The sequence below is a fragment of the Atractosteus spatula genome, chromosome 3, assembly GCF_055471065.1.
Source record: "Atractosteus spatula isolate fAtrSpa1 chromosome 3, fAtrSpa1.hap1, whole genome shotgun sequence".
NCBI lineage: Eukaryota > Metazoa > Chordata > Actinopteri > Semionotiformes > Lepisosteidae > Atractosteus > Atractosteus spatula.
The window spans coordinates 22,545,355-22,571,052 of NC_142708.1; the positions used below are offsets into that span (position 1 = coordinate 22,545,355).

At 36.6% G+C, this 25,698-nt stretch overlaps 1 protein-coding gene across 2 annotated transcripts in view; it reads left to right on the forward strand.

Moving 5' to 3' along the window:
* hsd17b4 (hydroxysteroid (17-beta) dehydrogenase 4) overlaps positions 1–25,698 on the forward strand; it is an 87,154-nt gene that overhangs the window by 23,926 nt on the left and 37,530 nt on the right. For both annotated transcript variants that reach the window (XM_088911058.1, XM_088911057.1), the window contains exons 9-13: positions 8,308–8,399; positions 14,936–14,960; positions 16,084–16,212; positions 23,499–23,605; positions 25,328–25,564. In XM_088911058.1, coding sequence (XP_088767184.1) covers positions 8,308–8,399; positions 14,936–14,960; positions 16,084–16,212; positions 23,499–23,605; positions 25,328–25,564 — 590 coding nt within the window. The remainder of the gene's footprint in view (positions 1–8,307; positions 8,400–14,935; positions 14,961–16,083; positions 16,213–23,498; positions 23,606–25,327; positions 25,565–25,698) is intronic.

Below are 25,698 nucleotides of genomic sequence, written 5' to 3' on the forward strand. Positions count from 1 at the left end.
TTGAGTTACAGAACAGTTCACTCAAGTATTTATGCTTGGCCATGCTTAGTGATTATGCTGAATCAGTGCCAGTTAAATGGAGTTGATCACTGATAATTTGCTTCTAGGCTATGCCACTTAGAAAGCTGTTAACATTCAGGGTTTCTTCATTTTTTCATTTTTTAAAAAGTTAAACTTTGTTTTGCCCTAAATTGTCTATGATAAACTACAGGAAAACTTTTACAATTTAATTGTCTCTTACATTTCACAGATCCATGACTGTAAAAGCATTCAGTTCTATGTCATGTAATCATTTTCTTTTTAATACGTTTAGTCCTGGAAAGGGTGTAGCAAAACCAGAGAAGCCACTGTCTTGTCAGTGAATCTCATAATTAGGATCTAGCTGTGTGAAGCAAACAATCCATAATAATTTCCTGTTTAATTTCATTGCAAACCACCAACCAAAGTCCCCCTTGCTGAGCCTTTTCTTACATTTTATCTTGCTTCATAATTTACTTCCTTCGCGGAAAAGATATGCTTTGAGTGAATATCTTTTTCATGTGCAAGGTCAGCTCTCTGTGACCACAATGTACTGAGCCTCCCTGCAAGTTCTGTTTGAACAACCAAGGACAGCTTTTCAATAAACTAGATACACCCAGGCTCCTATGCTTTTTTTGTGCAATCAGATAATTCAGAATAATGGTGCGTACATTAAGCTTCTCCTTTGCTGTATCATTTTCTGTTAACTCTAGGAAATGACTGCTAATTATGTTATTTTGTGGAAGGTATAAGCCATTAGTTTAATGCACAGTGTTCTGTTTTGAAATGGCACACCAGTCTATTTAAAGAAGCTGCCTTACAAAAGTGTTCAATTATGCACTTGGGCTGTATAACCTCAACTCAGTTTTTATAACTTAACAGTTTTTTTTTCTCAAGTTATCAAGGGATAACCTTCAGGATAAATTGTTCTGTTTCTCCTTTATTGTTAGACATATTTTACTTGATTCCCAGTTAAGATTGTAACATATTATTTCTTTTAGGTTTAAAATTATGCATTTTCCCTAGATTGCTTTTAGCATTGCAGTACAGCTGTGAACCTCCAGAGGTCTGTACAGGCACTCAGTTTCTACTAATTTGAAAATCATTCAATATATCTGGTAAACTGCCTCAGTAAAAATACCCACCTAATTACTAGGAATGATTATAGCCATGGAATAAATGAAGTACCTCAACATAAAGCTTAGAAATGGATGAACCAGTTACACCAAAATATTTCTTCAAGCTGCTGCACACAAGAGTAGTCGCGTAGTGTGCTGTACACAGATTTATTACTATACATGTTTTGCACTGTCTGTATTTTCCATTTGGACTGTAACCAAAAGACTATAGACCAGCAGTACACAAAAAACACGAAAACACAATCTAAAAACATCTAAAAAACACATCTGCATCTAAAAACACAAAAACAAAAGGAAGGGCCTCATGTTCTTGGTTTTAAATGCACTTCCACATAATTGCCATTTGTTTCCTTTGATTCGTATTTCACTGTTGATTATGAGGAAATCTATTGGGTTGTACATTGTATTATATTAGTCATTACAGTGACTAGTGAGCAGGAGGGGCTGGTTTTACTTTTACTCTTGAATATGTCAAGACCAGCAGTTTGCAACAACATAACGACCATGCAATACTTTCACAAAGTTCACTTGTTGTGCTTATTTCAGTATTTGTAACATTTGACAGTTTCATTAATTAATTTTTTTTCTCCAAGATTTAATAATCAGTCTGAGAAATTGGGACTGCAGTTCCCCTTTAAGACTAAGAATATATTTGAAGTTCAAGTAGGTAGCTGCGTCAACATGTGTAGGTTGCAAAGGAACAAGTAAAGGTTTATTCCATGCTGTAAAAAGAAGAAAAGAAACTCAACATTTTGGCTGTGGAGCCTCCTTCAGGTGTAAGGGAAGAGAGGAAAATCTGCAGTTGATGTAGCATGTAGGTTTTGACTTCACATTTCTCTTCACCCCTCTTGACTTAACACCACCTGAGTGTCCATTCTGCTTTACTCCTGCTCCCACCCCCTCTTCATTCCCAGCTTTTGTTCTCCCATGCTTTATCTACTGGCAGTTTTCCTCTGTCCTTCACACTTGAAGAAAGCTCCACAGCTGAAACAGTTTCTTTTCTTCTCTTTTCAGCATAGAATAAACCTTTATTGGTTCCTAAGAATATATTTGTATTCTTTTCTAGAGAAGGAATATTTTAAATATAACAGTATTATTTTGTAACTGTATTCAGACAATATTCTAGACAGTTATAACTACGACTCCATCGTAGGCCTCTCCGACTATGAATGTCAGTTTACTTCTAACGCTACACTTTACATCACTAAAAAACATTTTTTTAATCATTTCTCAGAATATCACAAATGCAAGTGATCTCCACTTTCCTCTTAACACATTTTTTTTTACAACAGAGAAACTATTTCATAATAAAAAAGCATAATTCCGACAACAACACTTCAGAATGAAACTGCACAACGGAGGTATTATAAATATTTTGACCAGCAAAATCAAAACACAACACTGCGTACATCACAAAAAACAGGACAACTTAATCTTTTCAGCAGTGTTTCGTATCCAGATACAAAGGCCTAAAGTAAATTATTTCTGAAGGTACAGTTGCAAGAAAAGTTTGTGAACCCTTTGGAATTACCTGGATTTCTGCATTAATTGCTAATAAAAATGTGGTCTGATCTTCAACTAAGTCACAATAATAGACAAACACAATCTGCTTAAACTAATAACACACAAACAATTGTACTTCTTCTTGTCAGTACTTTTAGACATTCACATTCAAGGTTGAAAAAAGTATGTGAACCTCTAGACTAATGACTTCTCCAAAAGCTAATTGGAGTCAGGTGTTCCAATCAGTGAGATGAGATTGGAGGTGTGGGTTGGAGGTGCCCTGCCCTATAAAAAAGGCACACAAAGGTTGGTTTCTGACAGTCTGCTCTTCTCAAGAAAGAGCTGTTCATGTGAACCATGCCCCGATGAAAAGAAATATCAGAGGACCTTAGAAGAAGAATTGTAGAGATGTATAAAGCTGAAAAAGGCTACAAAAGCATTTCTAAAGGCCTGGGCATTTATCAATCCACAGTAAGACAAATTGTCAACAAATGGAGGAAATTCAGTACTGTTGCTACTCTCCCTAGGAGTGGGTGTCCTGCAAAGATCACAGCAAGAGTGCAGCATGCAGTGCTGAAGGAGGTGAAAAGGAACCCTAAAGTAACAGCAAAGGACCTGCAGAAATCTCTTTAACTTGCCAAAGTCTCTGTTCATGTGTCTACTATAAGAAAAACACTGAACAGGAATGGTGTTAATGGAAGGACACCATAGAGGAAACCACTGCTCTCCAAGAAAAACATTGCTGCACATCTCAAGTTTGCAAAAGACCACCTGGGTGTTCCACAACACTTCTGGGACAATGTTCTGTGGACAGATGAGACAAAAGTTGAATTCTTTGGTAGAAACTCACAACGCTATGTTTGGAGGAAAAAAATCACTGCACACCAAAACTTCATCCCAACCGTGAAGCTTGGTGGAGGGGGCATCATGGTTTGGGGCTGCTTTGCTGCCTCAGGGCCTGGACTGCTTGCTATTATAGAGGGAACAATGAATTCAAAATTGTATCAATAAATTTTACAGGATAAGGTCACCTGAAGCTTAATAGAAGTTGGTTGATGCAACGAGACAGTGACCCGAAAGACAGGAGTAAATCGACAACAGAATGGCTTAAACAGAAGAAAATGTGTTCTGGAATGGCCAAGTCAGAGTCTAGAACTCAACCCAATTGAGATGCTGTGGCATGACCAGAAGAGAGCTGTTCACGCAAGGAATCCCAGAAATATCAACAAACTGGAACACTTTTGTAAGGAGGAATGGTCTAAAATTCCTCCTAACCATTGTGCAAGTCTCATCAGCAGCTACAGGAAATGTTTGGTAGAGGTTATTGCTGCTAAAGGAGGTTCTACCAGTTACTAAATACAAGGGTTCACATTCTTTTTCCAGATGATTGTGGACTGTAGGGAACACCAGGGAGGAGATCACACACCTATCTATATCAATGGGACTGCAGTGGAGAGGGTCAGCAGTTTAAGTTCCTGGGAGTTAACATCACGGAGCACTTAACCTGGACCCACCACACCAACATCATGGTCAAAACAGCACGGCAGCGCCTATTCTTTCTTCGCAGGCTAAAGACGTTTGGCATGCCATCGCATATCCAGGCCAACGTCTAAAGGTGCACTATTGAGAGCATCCTGACTGGTTGCATCACTGCCTGGTATGGGAACTGCTCCGCCCAGGATCACAAAGTACTGCAGAGGGTGGTGAAGTCAGCACAGCTCATTAGCTGTTTAGCTCATAGCTGTGAGCTACCAAACATCCAGGATATCTACTCAGCTAGAAGTCTTAAGAAGTCCAGGTCCATTCTCAAGTACCCCACTCATCCCAGTCACAAACTGTTTTCCCCCCTACCATCCTGTGAACGGTACCAAAGCATTCGGTCAAAGTCCAACAGATTACGGAACAGCTTCTACCTCCAGGCAATAAGACTGCTAAATAGCCAACCTGCAGCTCCTTTAGCAAATCACCCGTAATGGCTACATGGACATCCAGTTTTCTTTGTATCATCATACTGCACTACTTGGACATAATATATTGCATATACCATGGACACATAGCAGCTCTATTCATATTGAGTATTGTCTGAGTTTATTTTATTCAATTTCTATTGTACTATTATGTATTATTATGTAACCTTCTTTTGTAACTTTAATTTTGTGATTTTTATCCCCCCCGGGGAGCTCATAGAAAAGACATTTCATTGCCAGCAACTACTGCTGCATGCTGTATTGTTGTGCATTTGATAAATAAACTTTGATTTGAATGTTTAAACGATGTGTTCAGTATTGACAAGAAGAAGTACAACTGTTTGTGTGTTATTAGTTTAAGCTGATTGTGTTTATCTATTATTGTTACTTTGTTGAAGATCAGACCACACTTTTATGAGTAATTAATGCAGAAATCCAGGTAATTCCAAAGGGTTCACAAACTTTTTCTTGCATCTGTATATCTAGCCTTTCGTTTTAGAGAAGGTCCAAAGTCCATCAGTAATAATTGATTCTCTAGCAAGATGCAAAAGCAAAAATTCACCAAAAGACCAGATCCCTCACCTTTGAAAAAGTGACTTTTGTAGAACTTTCCCGTGTAAATCCATGTGGAAAATATAGTAAACAAAAAAAAAAGGCTCCGAAGGCCCCCATAAGTTTTAAAACTGACCTGGCTGCCGAAAAAGCTGATGTAATAGGAACAAACAGTTATCATTCATCAAATTCTGACCGTTTAGAGACGTTTTAGGGAGGACTTTAGCAAAGAGAGAGTTCTTAGCTGTCCTTGTATTGCCTGTCTTTTCCATTTAGTTTTTATTCTATCAAGAAAATCACATCCGTTAGCCTCTTGTCAATCTGTCATAAATTCACACCAGAAGTGTATTTCTCCAAAAACATTGTATGTGGGCTCTCTAGCATAGCTAGGTCAATACAACAGGAAAACACAACGAAATATTAGACTTTGCATTGATTTGTGCTATTTATTTCACATCTCTGGGAAGGAGGAGAAAATCATTCCAGGTCCAGCCATCATAAAAATCCATGCCAATTTTTTATTGTTTGTTGAATCACTCTCAACTTTTTATGCAAGATAAGACCTCATCCTAGGTGTTCCACAGCTTGAGATATTGCCTTTTGAAGAAGGACAATAACATGTGTTAGCTATTTTTTCCTGTTTTTGTTTTTGATCTTAATTTCTAGTGTGTTTACTGAGTATTCAAAATATGAAGGTTCAGAAAGGATCTCCACGGTGTTCTCTTTAATTCACGACCCTAATCAAGCCTGTGCTGTTTATGCTTTCCAAGATAATTCAAAATATTAAAGAATTCCAGGAGGTCATTGACCTTGAGCTCCATTTTGGGGGTGGGGGTGGTGCATTTTCAAGCTTTTTGACTTCTCCAAAGTCCCTTTCTACTTACAGCCTGACAACTTAGCTGTTTCTCAAACATGTTACAAACACAAGTGGCTCTCTGAAACTCATCACTCAATCTCTCAGTCTCCCAAAGTCTGTCCTTATAACTGTTCTCAAACAAAACTGAGTCTATCTCAGATACTTCTCCAAAAAACACATATCCTTAGTTCCCTGGTGTTTTGGTGGGTCACTTCCTTCACATTCATCTTCCCTATGGTGAATTTCTCCCCAGACAGCAGATTATACCCTGGAAGCCTCTGCTCCCTTATTTTTTTAATTATTACCTGACCAACCATCTTCTCAGAGTTGGTCAGATAATTGAGGGCAGCAACTCATTCTACATTGCATTCTAGGGAATGTGTTTTAGACAAGGATCTCCATTTTTTCCTGACCCTACTGCCTTTTTACACATCAACACCCTTTACTTAGTCTCCTTAAGATCAGCATTTCCCATTTGGTATCTATAGTTTGTTTTTGCTACCAGCATATACAATTTTGCAGTTGTCTACATTAAACATCATCTGCTAAGAGTATGTACCATCTTTAATTTAAATTTCTAAATCTCCTATTTTGGTATTCTGTAAACTTGACAAGTTTACTTACTTTGCATAAATCTCAATCATTGATATAAATAAGTAATTACAGTGGTCCCAGTACATCTCACCCCAATTTGAATAAACATCCCTTATCTGTACTATCTGAAAGCTTATCTGCTTTCTATTAGCCAATTCTGTAAGGGATAAACCATGTCAAGCGTTTAATCAGCAGTATAAATCACAGCTTTTGCATGCTGTTAATTAATTATACACAAGAAAATACTTATGTGTGAGGTTTATGCTTTGTTGAACCACTTACAGATGAAGCATTTAATTTCTTTGCTAATGAGCTTCAGACAGTATATGAGCGAAAAGTGGATGGGTTGGAAATGTATTTGAAATATGATGAAAATAAAGAACTTTTCTTAAATCTTAAGGTTGGTTTTGTAAATAACCAAGACAAAATACTACTGCTGTAAAAGATTGCACTGAGGAAACTGAATTATGAAATATTCTGCACTTTTCAATTTCACATTATACTGTGTATACCTACTATATTTAAAATGTAACAGTTTAACAATGGTTACACTTTTAACCAATAACAAATTGGTTAATGATGATTGTTGTACTACAGTTAACTATAATAAATTGTGTTCTATATGCTTCTAATCTATTACAAAATTAAGTTGTTGTTTTCATTTTTGATTAACAGATTTAGATTGTATGGACCATGTTGGTGAAAGAGTAGATTATGTTGCTATAAATTTGGATTATGCAATCAAAACATCTAACTATAGCCTTGTTAACAGTGGATTAGGCAGTAAGAACAAAGGGTGGCATCACAAGCACATTTGGGATTAAGACGGTGTCACACTACACGACTTTTCTTAGGATTTTCAGTCGTAGCCTTCATTTATATAATCGTAAGAAAATCACAGCGAGTTGTAGAGCGTTGCAGCATGCGCCCGTTACCGTCAGTTGTGTAGTGTGACACCCCCAGAGACTCAGTCATAGCGCTCTTAATAGCCCCTATGACTCTGTGACTCGCTACGATAAAATCAAGTTTGATTTTCTCATAGCGAGTCGCAAGTCGTAGGTGTAGGCTCTTGTGCCTGCGACAGTCAACAGCCAACGAGCGCTCAACCGGAAGTACAATGCATACAATGCAGATGCAAGGAAAAAAGGAAAGCAAGTGTTTTGGACTGTGCAAATGGAGGAGAGGCTCATCGAACTTTGGAGCCAGCACAGATGTCTGTTCGATATTTCGTGTTTGTCGTTTTTGTGTTTGTTGTTCATTTACTTTCGTGCGGTGCTCCTCCTCTTATTCCGTTGTGCTCCACGTTGATTGTCTGCCAAAATTAGGCGACCTCGCGGTACTTTCGCGGTGCAATACAAGATTTGGAACCGTGATGAAAAGTCGTGAGGGAATCGTGTAATAAGTCACCCCCTGAGATTCCTAGTCATATACTGTAATTTAACTCCTCTAGGACAGAAAAGGCAGCGAGATTCAGCAACTGCAGTCGTTAAATTTGACATGCTCTCCGACTAGAAGTCATGGAGAGTCCTGTAGTGTGAAACAGACTTTAGCTTTTGCCTGTTTGGCTTTTAGATGTGTGATAAAAACTATATTAGGTATAAATTTGCTATAGGTGGACAATACTATTGTTAATTACACTCTTAAACTCTTGTTTTTTTCTGTTGTTTTTACTGCCTAGATCTTTTGGCGTCCCTCAAGGCTGAATATGTTGCTCCTCTTGTGCTTTGGTTGTGCCACGAGAGCTGCCAAGAAAATGGTAGTGTCTTTGAGGTAAGGAGATAAGAAAATAACATTTGTCCTTGACAATAAGCCAGACATATTAAAGACATCTTAATGCCCTGTTCTGCAGTGCCAAAATCCTTTATTTTGTTTTTGGCTTTCCTGTAAACACTTACTAGGTTATATTGTGCCAAAAAGCACCTTGGAGTGCAGTAAGGCCAAATAAGCCATTATGTAAATTGGGAAATCAAGCAAAGCACATCAAGGAAGAGAGCAAAACAAACTTGGAAAAACTGTGGCAAAATTGATAAATTACCATATGGATTTACTATTTTATATATATGCTTATTCTTCAGTTCTGTTTACATTTTGACTTGTAATGGCCTTTTTTCAACTTATTTGCTTCCTGACATTTTTATTGTTATGTCATTTAGTATAAAGAGATTCAGACACATGTTTTAGTTTTATCATTATTATAATTCTTTCTAGAATAGGTGATTTAATATATAATTGTTATTCAGAATTATTCATAAAACTAATTAAAGCTCAGGAATGTGTTCAAGCACAGACATCTGCTCACCTCAAACTCTCTGGAAATTTCCAGTGGTTACTCTGATGTTAACTGGGTAAATATGTATGCTAATTAGAAAGACATAATGCTTACGAAATGAGTTTTCTTGCATCTTATGCACATTGTAGAACAAGGACATTGTTCTAAAAAATATGCTCAGTAATATATACGTTTTTGTGTTCACATACAATTCTAATGTTTGTTAAATCCCTATGTTTTCATTCTACTTCTCTATTTTTTCACTCTTTCTATGTCATTCTACATAGACAATAAGTAAACAGAATCATTCAGAGGTTGAAATATGCAGTATATCTCTCTTGTCTTGGTTTTAGGACATCATTGCCCTATTTTTTGAGCATATGTTATCTGGACCACATTTCAGAGCCAAGTACCAATAGATAGTATAAAGAATAGTGTGTAGATGCTTCCTTAACTGATGGAGGTTTTGGAAAGTACTTTATTAAATTAGTGGATGATGTAATATCTCCCTCACTAAAGCTCAAGGTTATATTAAAACAGTGTTCCTATTTTATAAGTTGGATTTACAGGTAAGTCATTTGATCTGTTTGTTAGTAGGCTGGAAAAAAATGTTTTGTTGTGATTGGGGATGCAGTATTAACTATAAACCATTATATTTTCTTTATTAACATTAGAAAGAAACACCTGCATGTCCTACATTTGGCTTTGAAAAAGATTTGGAAGATATTGACCTTCATTTGAACAGTTATCATTTTGCTTTTTAAATACTAGATTCATTTTAAGGAAATTAAAATTAATTTAATTTAAATTCAGATACTTTCATTTTTTTCTCCTGATATCTTGCTCTGTGAAGACATATGAGTAGGTACAGTAGCTGTGTCAGCATGCATAGGCTGTAAAGAAACATGTAAAGGTTCATTCCACGCAGAAGGGTAAAGAAAATAAACTGTGGGGTCTTCTGTGGGGAAAAGAAGGAAAGTAGTAATAATAATAATTAATAATTGATTACACTTATATAGCGCTTTTCTGGACACTCCACTCAAAGCACTTTACAGGTAATGGAGACTCTCCTCCCACCACCAATGTGCAGCATCCACCCGAATGATGCGACGGCAGCCGTAGTGCGCCAGAACGCTCACCACACATCAGCTATCAGTGGGGAGGAGAGCAGAGTAATGAAGCCAATTCATAGATGGGGATTATTAGGAGGCCATGATTGGTAAGGGCCAATAGGAAATTTGGCCAGGACGCCGGGGTTACACCCCTACTCTTTTCGAGAGACACCCTGGGATTTTTAATGACCACAGAGAGTCAGGACCTCGGTTTTAACATCTCATCCGAAGGACGGCGCCTATTTACAGTATAGTGTCCCCATCACTATACTGGGGCATTAGGACCCACATGGACCGCAGGGTCAGAAGAACAGAAGGACAGTTGTGGAACGCCAAACTCTGCAAATTAATAGATTCAAAAGGAGATAAGTCTGTCGTTTATAGAAGGGGGGTGGTGTGATCCGAATTTAAGGATCATTTTGATTTTGGATATCTTTCTGCAATAGGAGTTCTGACAAAGCTCTATGAAGAGGCATACATAGAGCTGAGAAAGATCATGGCTATTAGAGGTGATGGAAATGGGGAACAGTCGGTTTGGAGAGATCTTTGATCCGCACAGCTCTGACATGTTCCCTGAAATGGTCTGCCAGACTTCTTCCTGTCTCACCAATGTAAACGGCTAAGCATTTTCTGCATGAGATGCAGCAAATGAGATTGCTGGAAATACTGTACATGATGGCACCTGCGTGACTTTGCGATATGAGTAAATTATTCTGCATTAGTTTCTCACTTTTGATGCTGAGGCCTAAAATATTAACATTATTTTATTTAAAATGGTTGTAAGGAGGTGGATGAAAGTTATTAAATTTAAGTTAATTTACTTCATTTAAATCATAACCTTTTTTAGCTACCGTTTGGCTACAATTATTTTGGCTTTTGTTCTTTTGGGCCTGCCTTTCATGTACTTGCAGAACAATTTTCATTTTCTGCACTGTGATTACATTCATTTAACCAAGAAACCTAGCGTTTGCTACATTTTATATTAATTATTCAACCATTTTCCCCATTGCCAGAGAGTGGCTTGATTAACTAGTGGTTACATTAATACTATTTAAAAAATGGCCAAATACTATTACAGCCTCAGTAAGACTTCCATGTAGCCAGTAGATCAATTGTAGAAAGCTGAGAGCCCTAGAGGTATTGTTGAGGCTAACTGTGCCTGCCTATGTTTGGTCCTTAAAAGGTTGTGTGGAAGTTATTTTTCGTCTTTTATCACTGCCATCTGCCATCTTTGCATTAAATGAAAAAACCGCAAAGTATAAACTAGTCTCAATCATCTGAATGTCAGAAAGTGCCTCTTAGAGATAAAGTGTAAAACACCTGGCAGTGTAAACATTTCCAGTTACAAAAGCAAAGGGGATGTTTGCTGAGATGTAGGGGGTCCAGGCAATTATAAAGTTTAAATTGGTTTACCTTAGTAAATTAAGATGTGAGTAAATTATTAAGTGTCAAGCAACAGTCTAGAAACACAATATATAAGATCAGATGAGGTAAGAAAGAGAAAAGGGGAAAAAGAAGGTGATAACACGCATCCTTCTATGACAAAATATGAGCAACACGGTGGAGAGATATCCTTGCATCTGCAAATTTTCTGTTGAAGTCTTTCTATGCAGATTCTATGAAACACACTGCATGTTGAATGTGAAAATCAAAAAGCACAAAGCTTTATTTAGCTTTGTCAGTTCAAGTATGATTGTAAAAATCCTACGAACTGGTTATTCCAACTGCTCCAGCTATATATATATAATGTTTCTATGATAAAGGTGAAGTGGATTCTTTATATTTCACACACTTTTCATGATATTTCACAATGGCCAGCAGCCATATTACCCTGCAACTCACAATTAGCAACCCACTGAAGGTAAGCAGGTGTGAGCCTGGTCAGTACCTGGATGGGACACCTCCTGGGAAAAACTAAGGTTTATGCTGGAAGAGGTTGTAGAGGGGCCTGTAGGGGACGCTCACCCTGTGGTCTGTGTGGGTCCTAATGCCCCAGGATAGTGATGGCGTCGTCCTTCCCATTGGCCCTTACCAATCATGGCCTCCTAATAATCCCCATCTATAAACTGGCTTCATCACTCTGTTCTCCCCACTGATAGCTGAGGTGTGGTGAGCGTTCTGGCGCACTATGGCTGCCGTCGCATCATCCAGGTAGATGCCTCACATTGGTAATGGTGGAGGGGAGTCCCCATTAACTGTAAAGCGCTTGGAGGGGAGTGTCCAGAAAAGTGCTATATAAGCGTAAGCAATTATTATTATTTATTATTATCAAATGCAGCTAGTGGAGTAGAATGCTAGTCTCTCCACTCATTAGATAAGAAATTGTCAGTTTTGTTGAAAAATGTTTTAAAAAAATACATGCTTAGTAGTTTGTGTTTGAATTGTGAAAAATGTGCAAAAATGAAACATTTTGGTTTGAAACGATAATTTCATGGTTGATAATTTTTTATTGATATTCTGTGTCTATGTCTATTTGTAAAGTGCTGTTACCTATGTTAGTGTACTCTTAAAGGTGCCTTGATGGAGGCATTTGTGTCCCAAAAACAGTCCCAAATAATATTTATTTAAACTTTCCTGTTAAGGTGTAATATTGTAGTATTGAGTGTAGTGGATCTTCTGAAGCTGTAAGGAGGAAGGTTAGTTTGTCAAGGTTAGTTGCGCCAGCTTTATAATATCAGTTTTTTTCTATATCTACTGGTTGTCCATGAAGGTAAATTAAGCCCCAGCCCTGTTGTGAATATTAATTGATATTCACAGCATGATGTGGCCTTTTTTCCATGTCACTAACTCTCATCAGCTTTTGGTCTTGACTATTTATAATGACTTTCTTTGATGTTGTTTTTTTTTATTTTTAACTCGCCTGCTCTTAATACAGTAACTACCTTGATTATTGTGTGGTAACACCATGAAACTGGTTATAAAAAACAGCATTTTGTGTTAAAAGAGATATGTATCACAACAATTTAACTTTCAGTGTTTATGTTTAAAGTTCAGTGATGGGATATTGACAGTTAAGTATGGATGGGCTATTCTAAGATCTAATTTTTTTTAATAAGAGGGCTAAACGGTGACAATTTCTCTGTTGAAGAATTGGCATATGAGTTGTGTACATGCATGTAGGTTTGGTAAGATTAAACATCAAAAATGCCAGCCACAATTATAGGTTTAAAACTTTAGCCCTTATTTGTTATAACGTAATGGAAATGTTTATTTCAATAGAACATTTTGTTTGTTTATATAATTACGTGTTTCGCAAAATAAAACATTAATAAAAGGGAGCTCTCCTTATCACTTTATGCATAGGTAGATTCAAAGTTTGTACACTTTGATAAAAATCATGTATTTGTTTATTACTGCTTAGCTGAAATGCTTTACGTGCTGAAATCCTTTTCATTCTGAGAAAAAAAGGACACTAAATAACCTCAACGGAAAACATAATAGCAATAGCAATATTTGAATTCTGAAAGTCCATCACCCAAACCCTTGTACACTTAACACATTGTGAATGAAATTAATTATAACTTGTTCTGAATATTGATTGGGGTTAAGTGAAATGAAGATCATGGAAAATATGTAATGCAGGAGCTAATTTTGTTATTTTAATAATGGGAATTTTACCATGTAGTATAGCCTGTAAATAAGGCCACATAATCCAATCTGCATTAATTTTATTCAGGACCTCAGGCTTATTCTTTTAGAAATGTGCTACAGATTAGAGAAAATTCTAATACGTAGTTAAGGAAAACTGAATATTGTGACTGAATAGGACTATAGGACAGAAAAGAAGCTGTCACAGCTGTCAGATTCAAAGGATTAATGATTAGTTTAGACCAATTTATTTTGTATGTGACAGGTGTCACTTAATTCACAGCACAAGACACACTGTCAGCTGTACTTAATTGTACATCAGCAATCCTAACCAGGAGAGATCTGTGAGTTCAGAGAGAGAAAAATAATTTACTAAGAGAATAATTAGTTGATTTCTAAGAGTCATTTTGAAACTTCTTTAAATGATGCTCCCTTTTAAATTCAGTGATCCTGGTGGTGACCCATGAGGTTAAACATTTAAGTCTATATATAAAGCAAATAAAAAGGTTAATAAGATCTCCCTTGGTGCATTCCTGCTGACCAGCAATATGCAGGTTTGATCAGCAGCTTCTGTCCTTCTGTTTTGTCCAGATGCAGTAGAGGTTCTGATACTGTCACCTGCTGAATGTGTGTCGCTGATTGTCTTTGCCGGTAGATGACAGAGCAGAGCAGCAGCTCTTTGTCCGCTTCAAATTCTGAAAGTAAACTGAATGGTGTAGACAACTTTAATATAAGTGAAAATTCTTCAGACTGTCCTTGAGATGATAATAAAATTCCTCAGCAAGTGGATCTGTGCAAAAGAAGGCCATGACTTTACTCCTAGTGCGTCATCACAGCAAAGTGTGTTTTGTACTGTTGAGGCCTTCCAGATACTCTAAGAAGATGCTTCTTGGTTTTCTTACCCATGGTTCTGAGGTCAAGAGTTCCTGGATCCATTGCCAACAGGTCTCTCCTGTCATGTCCTGTCTTCTGTATAACTGAGTGTAGCTGAGAAAACTGAACTGAAGTTTCTAACTTAATTTTTAATAAGAAAATTTAATGAAAAGGCATTGTAGGTTGAAAGGAAAGGCAAATCTGATTTTCCTTTAGAAATCATGTTACAATTGGGAGTTATGTTCCTAACCAGGAGCCTGATGCCCATCATTTTATAGACATGAGCACAGAGACTATATTTAATCAACAATAAATGATTTACAGTGTAAAACTTTCTGAAGTGTATATTAAATGGTATAATATTAAATAGTGTTATGTAGTGTTACAGTGTTAAATCAGTGTATCTTGCAGTGCATTTGTTCCAGTATTTCTCATTTGTTCTCTTTTTATTTCTGTTTTTATAGGTGGGAGCTGGCTGGATTGGTAAATGTAAGTGAATGTATTTTGTTAAATAGTTCTATAACAGATGAGTGATATTGTGAGACAAGGTGTGTGCTGTGTTTGGATTGAGGCTTATTATATTACATTGTTTGGCACTTTAGGCTTAACCTGAACTTAATCTGTGTGTTACACCACATGACAGGCATGCCATTCAGAAACCAGTACAATTTTTTCCATTGTATCATTGATCATTACCTAGGCACAAGAAGAATATCTGAAATTTCAATAGCTCATGCTACTTCCCATGATTACAATACAAAAGAGTGCAATTGTCACAATTTATTCATTATTCTGAAGTCGTATTTCAAGACATATCTTTGTTTGGTATAGAAAGGAAAAGGAAGATTGATTACACTTGTATAGTAGTGATATAATTCAAAATGTGTCATATAGGCCTGATTATTCCTGTGAGTATTTCAGTGAAGTGCCTAAGTGAATCTGAGTACCTTGTCTACAGCACAGTCTAGTTAGTAAAAATCTGGTTAAAAAAGGAAAAACAAAATACGCAGATTGTCAATAGAATAATGGAGATAATTGTCTGTATATATCAACATGCAATGTAGAACATTGATCAGAGGAACGTGGACTGTATTCATACATCGCCAAGTCAATTGAATTTTTCAGTCACTAGGTTCACACAATGGTACATTAATGTACTTTACATTTTATAAGAACAATAGATAGGCAGTTTTTTTAGAATAGTGAGCTTGCAAACCTTTCTAACACTTTTTTGAATCCCTGCTTATAATTTTATTCAGATTTACTTAAACATAAACTTGTTCATTGTGATTTTTAACCAGTGAAATTGGTTTTATTTTTAAAACTGACTGATATAATATTTTTATTAATATTTCATAAAAAATGTCTCAGCATAATAAAATACTATATAACTTAACTCAAATAATGTAATTTTAGTATGTGGAAAAAGGCACATAATCTGATTTAATATAACTTAAATATTGAAAAGACATGCACATCATTTCTCTAAAATAAAAAAATACATTTTCGTATGTGTATTTTAGAATTGCTTCTGAGAAAGATCTATTTTTTTCCTTGTTTTTCTAAATGCATGACCTGAGTCAACAATTTCCCATTTTTTTCCTGTAATCAGTGCGCTGGGAGAGAACGAAAGGCAGCATTGTCAGGCAGAAAAATCAGAAAATGACTCCTGAGGCAGTGCAGAACAAATGGAAAGAGATCTGTGACTTCCGTGATGCAGACAAACCTGCAAGTGTCCAAGGTAAAGAGCCCTAGCTTTGTGCATTTTCTTCCATTATGTGTTGTCTAGATTGATTGATCCATATCAAGTACTCATATCTGTTTTACAGTTCTAAAGCCAGCTCTGAGCTGATGATCTGTAACTGTCCATCACATTTACTAAGAGATCATAGAGTCGTGGGCATGCAGGTGTCAGTGTCTTCATGTGGTATTAAATTATTTTCTTACAAATATAGCATAGAACCACAGGGTTTAGAAACCAAAATAAAACAAAGTAGTATCAGAAACTGACTGGCCTGTGATTTTCTAAGTGTAAGGAGCCCAAAAAAAGAATTCCTCTGCATTTTGAAGGTGTTTGAGGTGCCTGCCCTAACCAGATAACTGAGTGGTTGTTTTGGCAGTGAGAGTAAGTAATGCAGCTACATGCTTGTGGTGGTTAGTCAAGGAATTAAGTCATGAAGGCCACCTTCCAGCCTAATTGAGTGCTAATTTTGTGCACTATTATATATTTTTGTATTTATCTTTTTATACTGGCTGGCAAACATATCCGTGAGCCTGCATAATGAAGCTCCTCTTATAACAATTGACTGCCAGACATTTACAGTAGTAATGCTGTTTTAGCATTGAGAGACTTTTGTAGGCAAAGTACTATACCAGTGTTGCTGCATTCAGCCAGCAGTTCAACATCTGACATGACTGTTGGAAGAGTGTAGAGGTGTTCTTGATCATTCCAGGTCGGGTCAGCTTGTCAAGGTAGCAGCTGAAGCAGACACAGATGAGGAGAACCTTGAGGTCTTTAAGGCTTGTCTAGCATCTTGCCAGACAAACATTTCTTAGGACCTGTTCTTGAAGCTTAGTGAGCCAAGTTGAAATAGTAGCCACAGAAGATGGAATTGTTCCTGGCGCTGCTTGACTATGACACTTGCTGGGATTTTGCATTAACCTTTCTTGTATGTGTGGAACACCAGCCTTATTTCCCCTTTAATGCACTGTTGATTGACAAAGCACATTTCACTATCCTGGGAGCTGTGCACATACAAATAAAAAATTTAATGGTGTATATATGGAATGCTTGTTGTAACTTCTTGTAGGCAAGTGTTTTTTTTCCAGTATTTTTCCGATGCCTCTGAATTAATATTTGAACCCTTTGTTTTTAAGATAAATTAGAAGCAAGGGTAGAAAGGTTTTCGTCACTGTGATGATTGCAAGACTTCATAACCACATACACAATTACTACTGACATACTTTATGTTGACTTGCATTTCAATACAAGTAACAGCAATACCTGAGTTACCTAAATTTGTCAATTTCATTTGTAATCTCATTTATGATATTTATCATAAATTGTCATGACTTTGAAAGTATCAGTGATATTTAGGACACAAATTTCTTAAATGTACCCCATGATTTATATAGCAACATTAGTGATGTGGGTAGTTTTTATTTACTGTTATTTTAGTGTTATTACTCTTTCTGGTGTTTGGTTAAATCAGCTACTAGTATGGTATAGACAATGTCTGCAATTGATTTGCATTGCTTGTTCTGTTTCTATCATTTGACTCACTTGAGTAAAGAGTATAGATTCCAAGTGGTGAGTATAGACCTCTGTCTATGGTTTAAAAGTATTCCCTTTTTACATTTTAAAATAAAGTACAAATTAATACAACCATTAACTCAATAGAATTATGATTTGTATTCAGTAGTCCTGAAATCTTTCCTCTAACAGTAATTATTAACTTCCTTGTATATCTTCTTCTTTCACATTGGGAATTTTAGGCCAGAGGCATTTTTTTCTCACCGTAAAAGCACATTAGCAAAGCCATTTTTTAGATTTGATGGGTATAGTAATGTTAGTGCATTCACATAGCTTTTTCGTAATTTCAGCCTTTGAGGATATTATTGACAAATAGTTCAGGTTAAATCTGATTACATGGAATTGGAATAAGACCTTACCAAACTTCAAAGTTAGACCAAAGACAAATACGTACCCAGAGGACTTTTATAATATGCAGTCCTGCTGTGACTTGGAATGTTGCTGTGTAATGTGAATTTAAATAAGTTTGCAGAACATAAAACGCAGTAGTTTAACGTTTTTCTGCTTTACTAGAAGTTTCTTTTCCTTTTTCCAAACTTTTAAAAAGTTCAAAGCATAATTAAGTAATTAAGTTTCTGTAAGAATGATTTCTTTCCAAGTGTAATATTTCAAAAAGTGGTTACTGGCTAGGAACTTACTTAACATGCATATCTGTATTGTACACTCAGTAAAGCTTTAAAATGTGTAGACCAGGGGTATAAAACCCATTTTCCACAGCAAAACAAATTAAATTGAAATATGCTTCAGGCAGGCCATACATGTTTAAAATGATCAAAATAGTAGGCACATCCTACATACATGCATAGTATTATTTATTTGTAGTGTTTCATGGTTTTTGTTATTTATTTTATAATTTCATTCTCTTTAAAATGCATTCAGCAACCATTGCATCTTCACTAGGTGCCAATTTAGCAAAACATACCCATTACCCTATGAGTATGGGATGTTGTTTTAACATTATTAACTAGAATTATTTAAAATATCATAGCTGTAATAATTGTCCACCATGTAAATCTCTGTTCTGTTGAAAATAATGTTGTTCAGCAATTCACAGAAATAACTGCACAGCTATACAGTATATGTCTGCTATACAAATTTTATTTTACAATCGTTCTCTACAACAAAGCTTTCACTGGTTGTAAAATTTAAAGTGATATAAAGGATTCAAAAGTGTTTTTGCGAGTTTACAGTATTTACACCTGGGGGTAGAGGCCGCCTCTTGGTCTATGCTCCAGATATTGCCCTTTTAGCTTGCTGGGGAAACCTTTTCGCATCTGAACATGCACTTTGAGAGTGGTGTTGACATTGGCTTCCACTCAGGGTAACCCAGATGCGCGGCGTCACATACTCTGAGAAATCTGGGCCGATCCCTCGTGCAATCCCAGGCCCAGAGTCTCTACCACAACCACGCCACGGTCCTGCCTGGGGTGCCTCACCTTACTGAGCCCTTCGCTTGCAGTTCCCCTGGCCCGACAAGCTTTACCCTGATGACACTCTTGCTAGGAGCCTCGCATCTTCAGTGATTTACATATTCCTTGCTCCCGGCCACCAACCCGGAGGCTGCTGTCCCTTTAAATCTCTAATCTCCAAATCTCTTAATGGGACACCCTAAGCCCTTGCAGACTTGAACGAGAATGCGCATATGAAGGGCGCAAGAACACAAGTGTGCATATTGGGACACACGAATAATTTATTCTCTATGGCAACTTTTCTTCACTTTGATAAGTAATCAAGTAAGCCCATGAGCCCATGTGGAACTGCGATGGTCACACTCTCACATCTGCAGCATACTCGGGACTAAATTCTGCTTGATCTCTCAGGGAAGTATTTGGCTTGCTCTTAACCACTCCCTGTGGTTACTGAGGCAACATGTCTCTCAATCGAGATCTCAAAGAACACACCCAGCATGACTCAACAACATTTTATCTATTTGATTATGGTACCACTATGGTATTACATTGTAGTTAAATGGGCTAATGAGCTATCATACACTTTTAAATGTCTTGTTCTTATTTTGACAGTTCAGTAATGTTAGGGTAAAGTCTGAGTAATGTTGGGTGATTTTCTAGAGATTTGGAACAGGCTGTAAGCTTTCACAGGTAAAGTAGTGGTAATTGCATTTTCATTATATGAAATCTTGCGTTATGAACTTTGAGAAAGGAAGTGTGATTAAATGGATTGTGGGATTAGTGATCAGCATTATCTGTAAACTCTGCTAGGGGGAACTGATTAACACTTAGAGGTTGTGAGGCTGAATGAAAAGCAGATTGACGAGTTTCACAATCAGCAGAGCTTTAATGTTTTCAACTGAAAGACAGAGTCAGCAAAAATTTTTTAGGATGTCACTTGATAAACACAGAAACTACAAATAAAAAAAACAGTTTGCTAGAAATCAGCAATATAAAAGCAGCAGTCAGTTCACTTCTATGACTGTTGCTGTTAGTTTTTAGGAACTTCTCCTTATTGTACAAATGATACATGCTGGCGTTCTGAATTGCATTCTTTTCAGTTCTTTGATACACAGTTAAAAGGCCCTTATTGCTAAATCTTCTTTTGAGATGGGTCAGTGAGACCAGTGGTGGTTCAGCTGCTGCAGTTTCTTTTAAACTTGGAGGAGTTTAGAGGAAGTGTGTGTACAGGATTATTTTCCCAACCATTTTAACACAAAGACATGCCAAAATGAAACTACACTTGGATAGAGGTGGAGAACCACAGGGACTGCAGTGTATACAAACTGTTACAGTAATTTCACCAGTTTCTGATAAAAATGTGAATAGCTAGATGTGCCTGCTTTATGTGTGGGCTGTTCAAGCTCAGACAAGGTGAATCCCAGTTGAGATGCTGACTACACATGCCCCATTGGCTGAAGTTGGCCTTGTTGTTTGTTGTATGTTTGACACTCGTAGTCTAGAAAGTCTTAAAACTCTTTGCAAGAGTTTAAACGCCATAAAGTGTGACTTCATAAGTGATTTTAATTGCACTTTGAATTCTTTCCGAAACTGTAATGTCAAAAGACATGGCTAGTGAGTTAATGAGAAGATAAGGTTTGCCTGCACTAGGGGCACTGGTCCTATGCAATGCCTAGTGATCAATTTGTAAATCCTCTGTGATGCACAGTGATGTGATGAATAGTACTTAAGGAGTAGAGCCTATTATCTGTTTTTTTTTTGTTGTTTCATTTACTATTTGAATAGAAAGTCATGTTCTGTGTTTTGTGTATGATTAAATGTTGTTTTAATTTTGCAGCTTGTGAAGAAAGATAGAAGTCCTATCAATGCATAACTTCCATATTGTGATAAGCATTTTGAACATCTGAAAATACAGTGTGAATTTTGCGCCAAAACAAAGTAACATAATTTTTGTTTTGAAAACAAAACACTTTTTTTCTTATGATGCCTTATACTTCTTTTACTTCTGACTCTCTACATTGTATTAAATGCATTTCTTTGACTTTATTTCTTTTTCTTTTACACCTGATCTCCAGTAATTTACATATTCCCTAGGCAAAAAACCTGGTGCTTTTATGTATTTTCTTAATTAGTCTCCAGTTTCTGATAAAAAATGTAATTACTGTAGCTAGATGAGTTCTAAGCAGTCTGATTATTTCTTTGTATTGTATAGGCTTGACCATTAAGTAACTTTGCAATATAAAACATCTGCATTATTTAGATAATGTCCCACTAGGGCAGATATTCAGCATCTCAAACGTTTTGATAAATATTCTTTTCAGGTTATTCTGCCTTTTCATCACTGCTTCAGCACAGCCAGCCATACGTACTGTGGTATCTCTGAGATACCTTTAAGTTGGTAGTGTACCAAACATGTCGCCTTTGGGATTTAAATAATTCAGAAGCTAGTCACCTTTTCTGAAACAATAGGCTTCCAGGTTGAGTTTCTTTTATTATGGCTTTCTCAGCCTGTCAGTGGAATATAAAAATATTTTCATTTTCCAACCCGCAGCTTCTGTCACTGAATCACTGCAGATACCCTCGTGGAGGAAACGAGGTGTTTATAGGAACTGAACCATTATATTTTCACACAGTAAAGAGGGCTATGTTTCCTATGCTAGAGCAAGTGTGCCCCCATAGCTATTCATTACAGGAAGGTTTTGCTGATTTATTGATGTTTCTGTAATCTGAAAGACATGCGTCTTTGAAAGTTATTCTATCCTTACTCCTAACTGAAATTCAAGATGTTTTTTTCTTTCTGTGTTGGTCAACCCCTGTCCTAGACCCACTTGGATCACTTCATTTACATTACCACGCCTTTAAATACTGTGCCTGAATATAGATGGACTACTAAAAGGATTTGTTGAGCTGGGACCACAGTTGCATTTGCAGCTTTTGACAGGGTTGTATTCCGTTGTGTCTTGACTGTTGAGTTTAATTCAGAGAATATAGTTCTATTTTACAGCAGGGTCTAGAATTAATAATTCTTTATCTTCCTCTCCTGGATGTGTACTCAATTTACATGCATGATATTTATCATACATAATTACTTGAATTATTCCTTATATAACTTTGGACTCAATTAGTTGAAAATAGTTTAATGATGGACAGCACTAGTATTAAATTATTGTATCATTCTGCTTTATAGTGTTTATAGTTTTATATCGTTTATAGTGGCTAATAACAATTAGAAAATATTTTTTATAGAATCAAAGTGGCATTAATTCTGTGTTTTAAAATAAACTTAAAAATTAGCAAAAATTAAAAGTAATCCTGAAAAAGGGCTGTAAAACACTTTTCCATATACAGCAATGTACAGCATTTTCAAATGTATGTGATGCACTGCGAAGTCGTTTAAAATAAAAAAGATGGACAAAATCATGTGAAATCCAAAACTTAAAATGAAAATAAAACGGGCAGTTACAATATCGAGATAATTAACATTTTTGTGGCATAGACCACACTCTCACTATATTGTGGGTGACAAGCTCCAGTATAAATCTGCAAAGACTATGACATAATGAGACCCATAAAAGAGCTTTACTGTGAAATATAATCACCCACTTGGTTTGTCATGAGTACCAGGTAAATTGGCTTTTATGTATAAAAATATATCCAGAAGGTAACGTGATAGTTAAGTAACCCAAATAAGCATTTAAATACACATTGTATTAGTTTTATAGATGTGAATGGGCAATTATGGGATGTTGCTGTAAATTTATGGGTAACTGTACTGTACTTAAATAATTGGACAACAGTAGTTAAATATTCAAATACAATAGTATGAAACAAAAATACTTGCTTCATTAGACATTTTTCTCAGGTTAATGGGGAAAGTAATCATTCATTTTTAGTTTCATAAAGCATCTTCTCTGCTAAGTGGCCTTTGTGATTGAATTCTCTGGGGTCCTTTTCATCTTTTATCCATCCACTCACAGTTGATTCTCCAACTGTCAAATCACAAGAAACATTTCTTTAGCTCTAACTTTTTTTTTTACCAGGTCAGGCTTTTCTTCTGCAGACAGTTAAAAAAATAATTTCATGTTTTATACAGTATATGCACTTAGTTGGTAACCTTAGCTTTGAACACAGTTATACAGTTACCAAATTTTCAAAAATAGTAAACAAATAAAATTGTGCTGCTGCTTAGATGGCTTGAGAGTTGGTGATATTTATCTATTTCTATAATCTTTCCTAAATTACTCTAATTTCTCTTTTGTTGCTTTTAGTCTTTTTATTTTGCAAAAACACATTTATGTTTTACAGATTCATTAAGTACTCTGATTGAGACGCTGTCAAAACTTGATGCTGGAGCAGGAATATCACAAAATCCTTCCAATGGTATATCCACTAACTCTTCAGGAATTAATCCAGTGAGTACAAAGACAACATTATAAATCTGTCTGTCAAGGAAATAGCTTCATGTCTGTCTTTATAGGACCTCAAAAAGTAGCATACAAGTAGCAGTGTTTTTCTTTACAGTTAAAATTAATGAACCTAGGGGTACTTTGTGACCATGTTTCGGTTTTAATGTTTTTTATGAAGGTTTGAAAGTGTTGCTAGTGAGTAAGAACTAGACCGGACATGTCTAAAAGGCATACATGCCAACTTTTATTAAATTGTTGATAAAGGACCAAAGTCCATCACAATTCTTAATCATGCTTTTTGAAATAGATGTATACTGATGGAAAAAAGAAATGCAACATTTTCTGGAATGAGAATACTATAGTTATATCTTATGTACTTTCACAAAAAGTACTTTCACAATACAGCTTGTGCAGTGAGGCATTGCACCTTGCCAATCACACGAAAGCTTGTTAGGAGCACTTTTACCTAACGAGGTCCAGGTGGAACAATGCCTGATCAGGTCACCTTTAAAAAGGCCTTAATTCAAAGCTTAGGTCACTGCAAGAAAAACGCCACACTTACACAGTTTTCTGTACCATAATGTTCTATAATGCCTTGAATGTCACCAAAAGCAAGGGAGAGGGCCATTGGCATGCTTGCAGGCAGGCACATCATGTGCCAGCGTTGCCAGACACTATGGAGTTAGCTGCTGCACTGTGTCCCGACTGCAGAGAAGGTTTCAGCAGACCGGCAGGACAGATGACCATCCAAGACTCACTCACCCTCGAGTGACCACACCACAGTAGGACCGACACATCACATTGGTCCATCTGAGAGATAGTTTCAGATCTGCTACCCATACTGCTGCTGAAAATGCCGGCAGACACAATGTCTACATCAGTGACAGGACACTGAAGCTCCATGCTGCTGGCCTTAGAAGAAGGGGACCTGTCAGAGGCCCTCTGCTCACACCTCCTAGACGTCACACCCGACTGGCTTGGGCCAGACAGAGGCTGCGACGGACTCGTCAGCAGTGGCATCAGGTCCTCTTCACGGATGAGTCACTCTTCAACCTGCTCCACGCCGATGGGAGGGCCAGAGTGTGGAGCATTTCTTTTTTCCATCAGTATATATAAAGCATGCCAGCATGCTAACCTTCTATGCCACACAGTAGCACAGGGACAGCAAATGAATATGCATATGTATATAGGTGAACCAGCAAAGACATACTGTATATACAGTAGTTTTTTGTCTTATGACCTCTGGTTATGCAGAGTTTTGCTTTGTGTAGCAAGTAGCCTCAACTTTATAACTCAAGAAGTAGTTATCTTTGGCGGCTATATATAATTTTGTTGAGTTTGTATTGTGTAACACTCAAGTTCTGCCCAGGAGCAATAATATGAATTCATATTCATTTCTATTTTAAGGTTTCAGTAGAAATATCTAGGCTGTCTGAATTTCCCTGAGGAAAATGTGTTTTCTGTGGATATATGTCTTAAAGAGTGATGGTTTTAAGAAAGAAAAAAAAACAAGATTTTCTAGATAAAGCAATTTTATAAAGCCAAAAGGTGTCATTTTTCCTTGGGGGGCAATATTTCAAAAGGTCATTTTTATCACTTTGTATTTTTCATACTTTTAAGCTTTCTATTTCATCCTCTTGCCCTGACAGAATGACAATACATTTTGTTCTAACACATAATGAAGATGTGAATCCAATACAATAGTTTGAAAATGTTTTTCATCTTCAGCTTATGGCGATTGGTCAGAAGTTGACCGAAGTTGCCTTCACCTACTCTCACACCCAGTGTATTCTTTATGCTCTTGGAGTTGGTATGTCAACCAAAGATCCAGATTATCTGAAGTTTTTGTATGAAGGCCATGAGGATTTCAGTTGTCTTCCTACCTTTGGAGTAATAGCATCACAGCCCTCCATGATGGATGGTGGCCTTAGTTCTGTTCCAGGATTAAATTTTGACTACACAAAGGTAAGAATAAATGTTATATCTTTGTAAAAAAAATGTGTCTCAATATGTAGAAGAAACAAAAAAAAACTCCTTCTGCAGAGAAAATGCAAGGAGTAGTAGGAGGAACATAATGAGCGTAAAAACAAAACAAATAC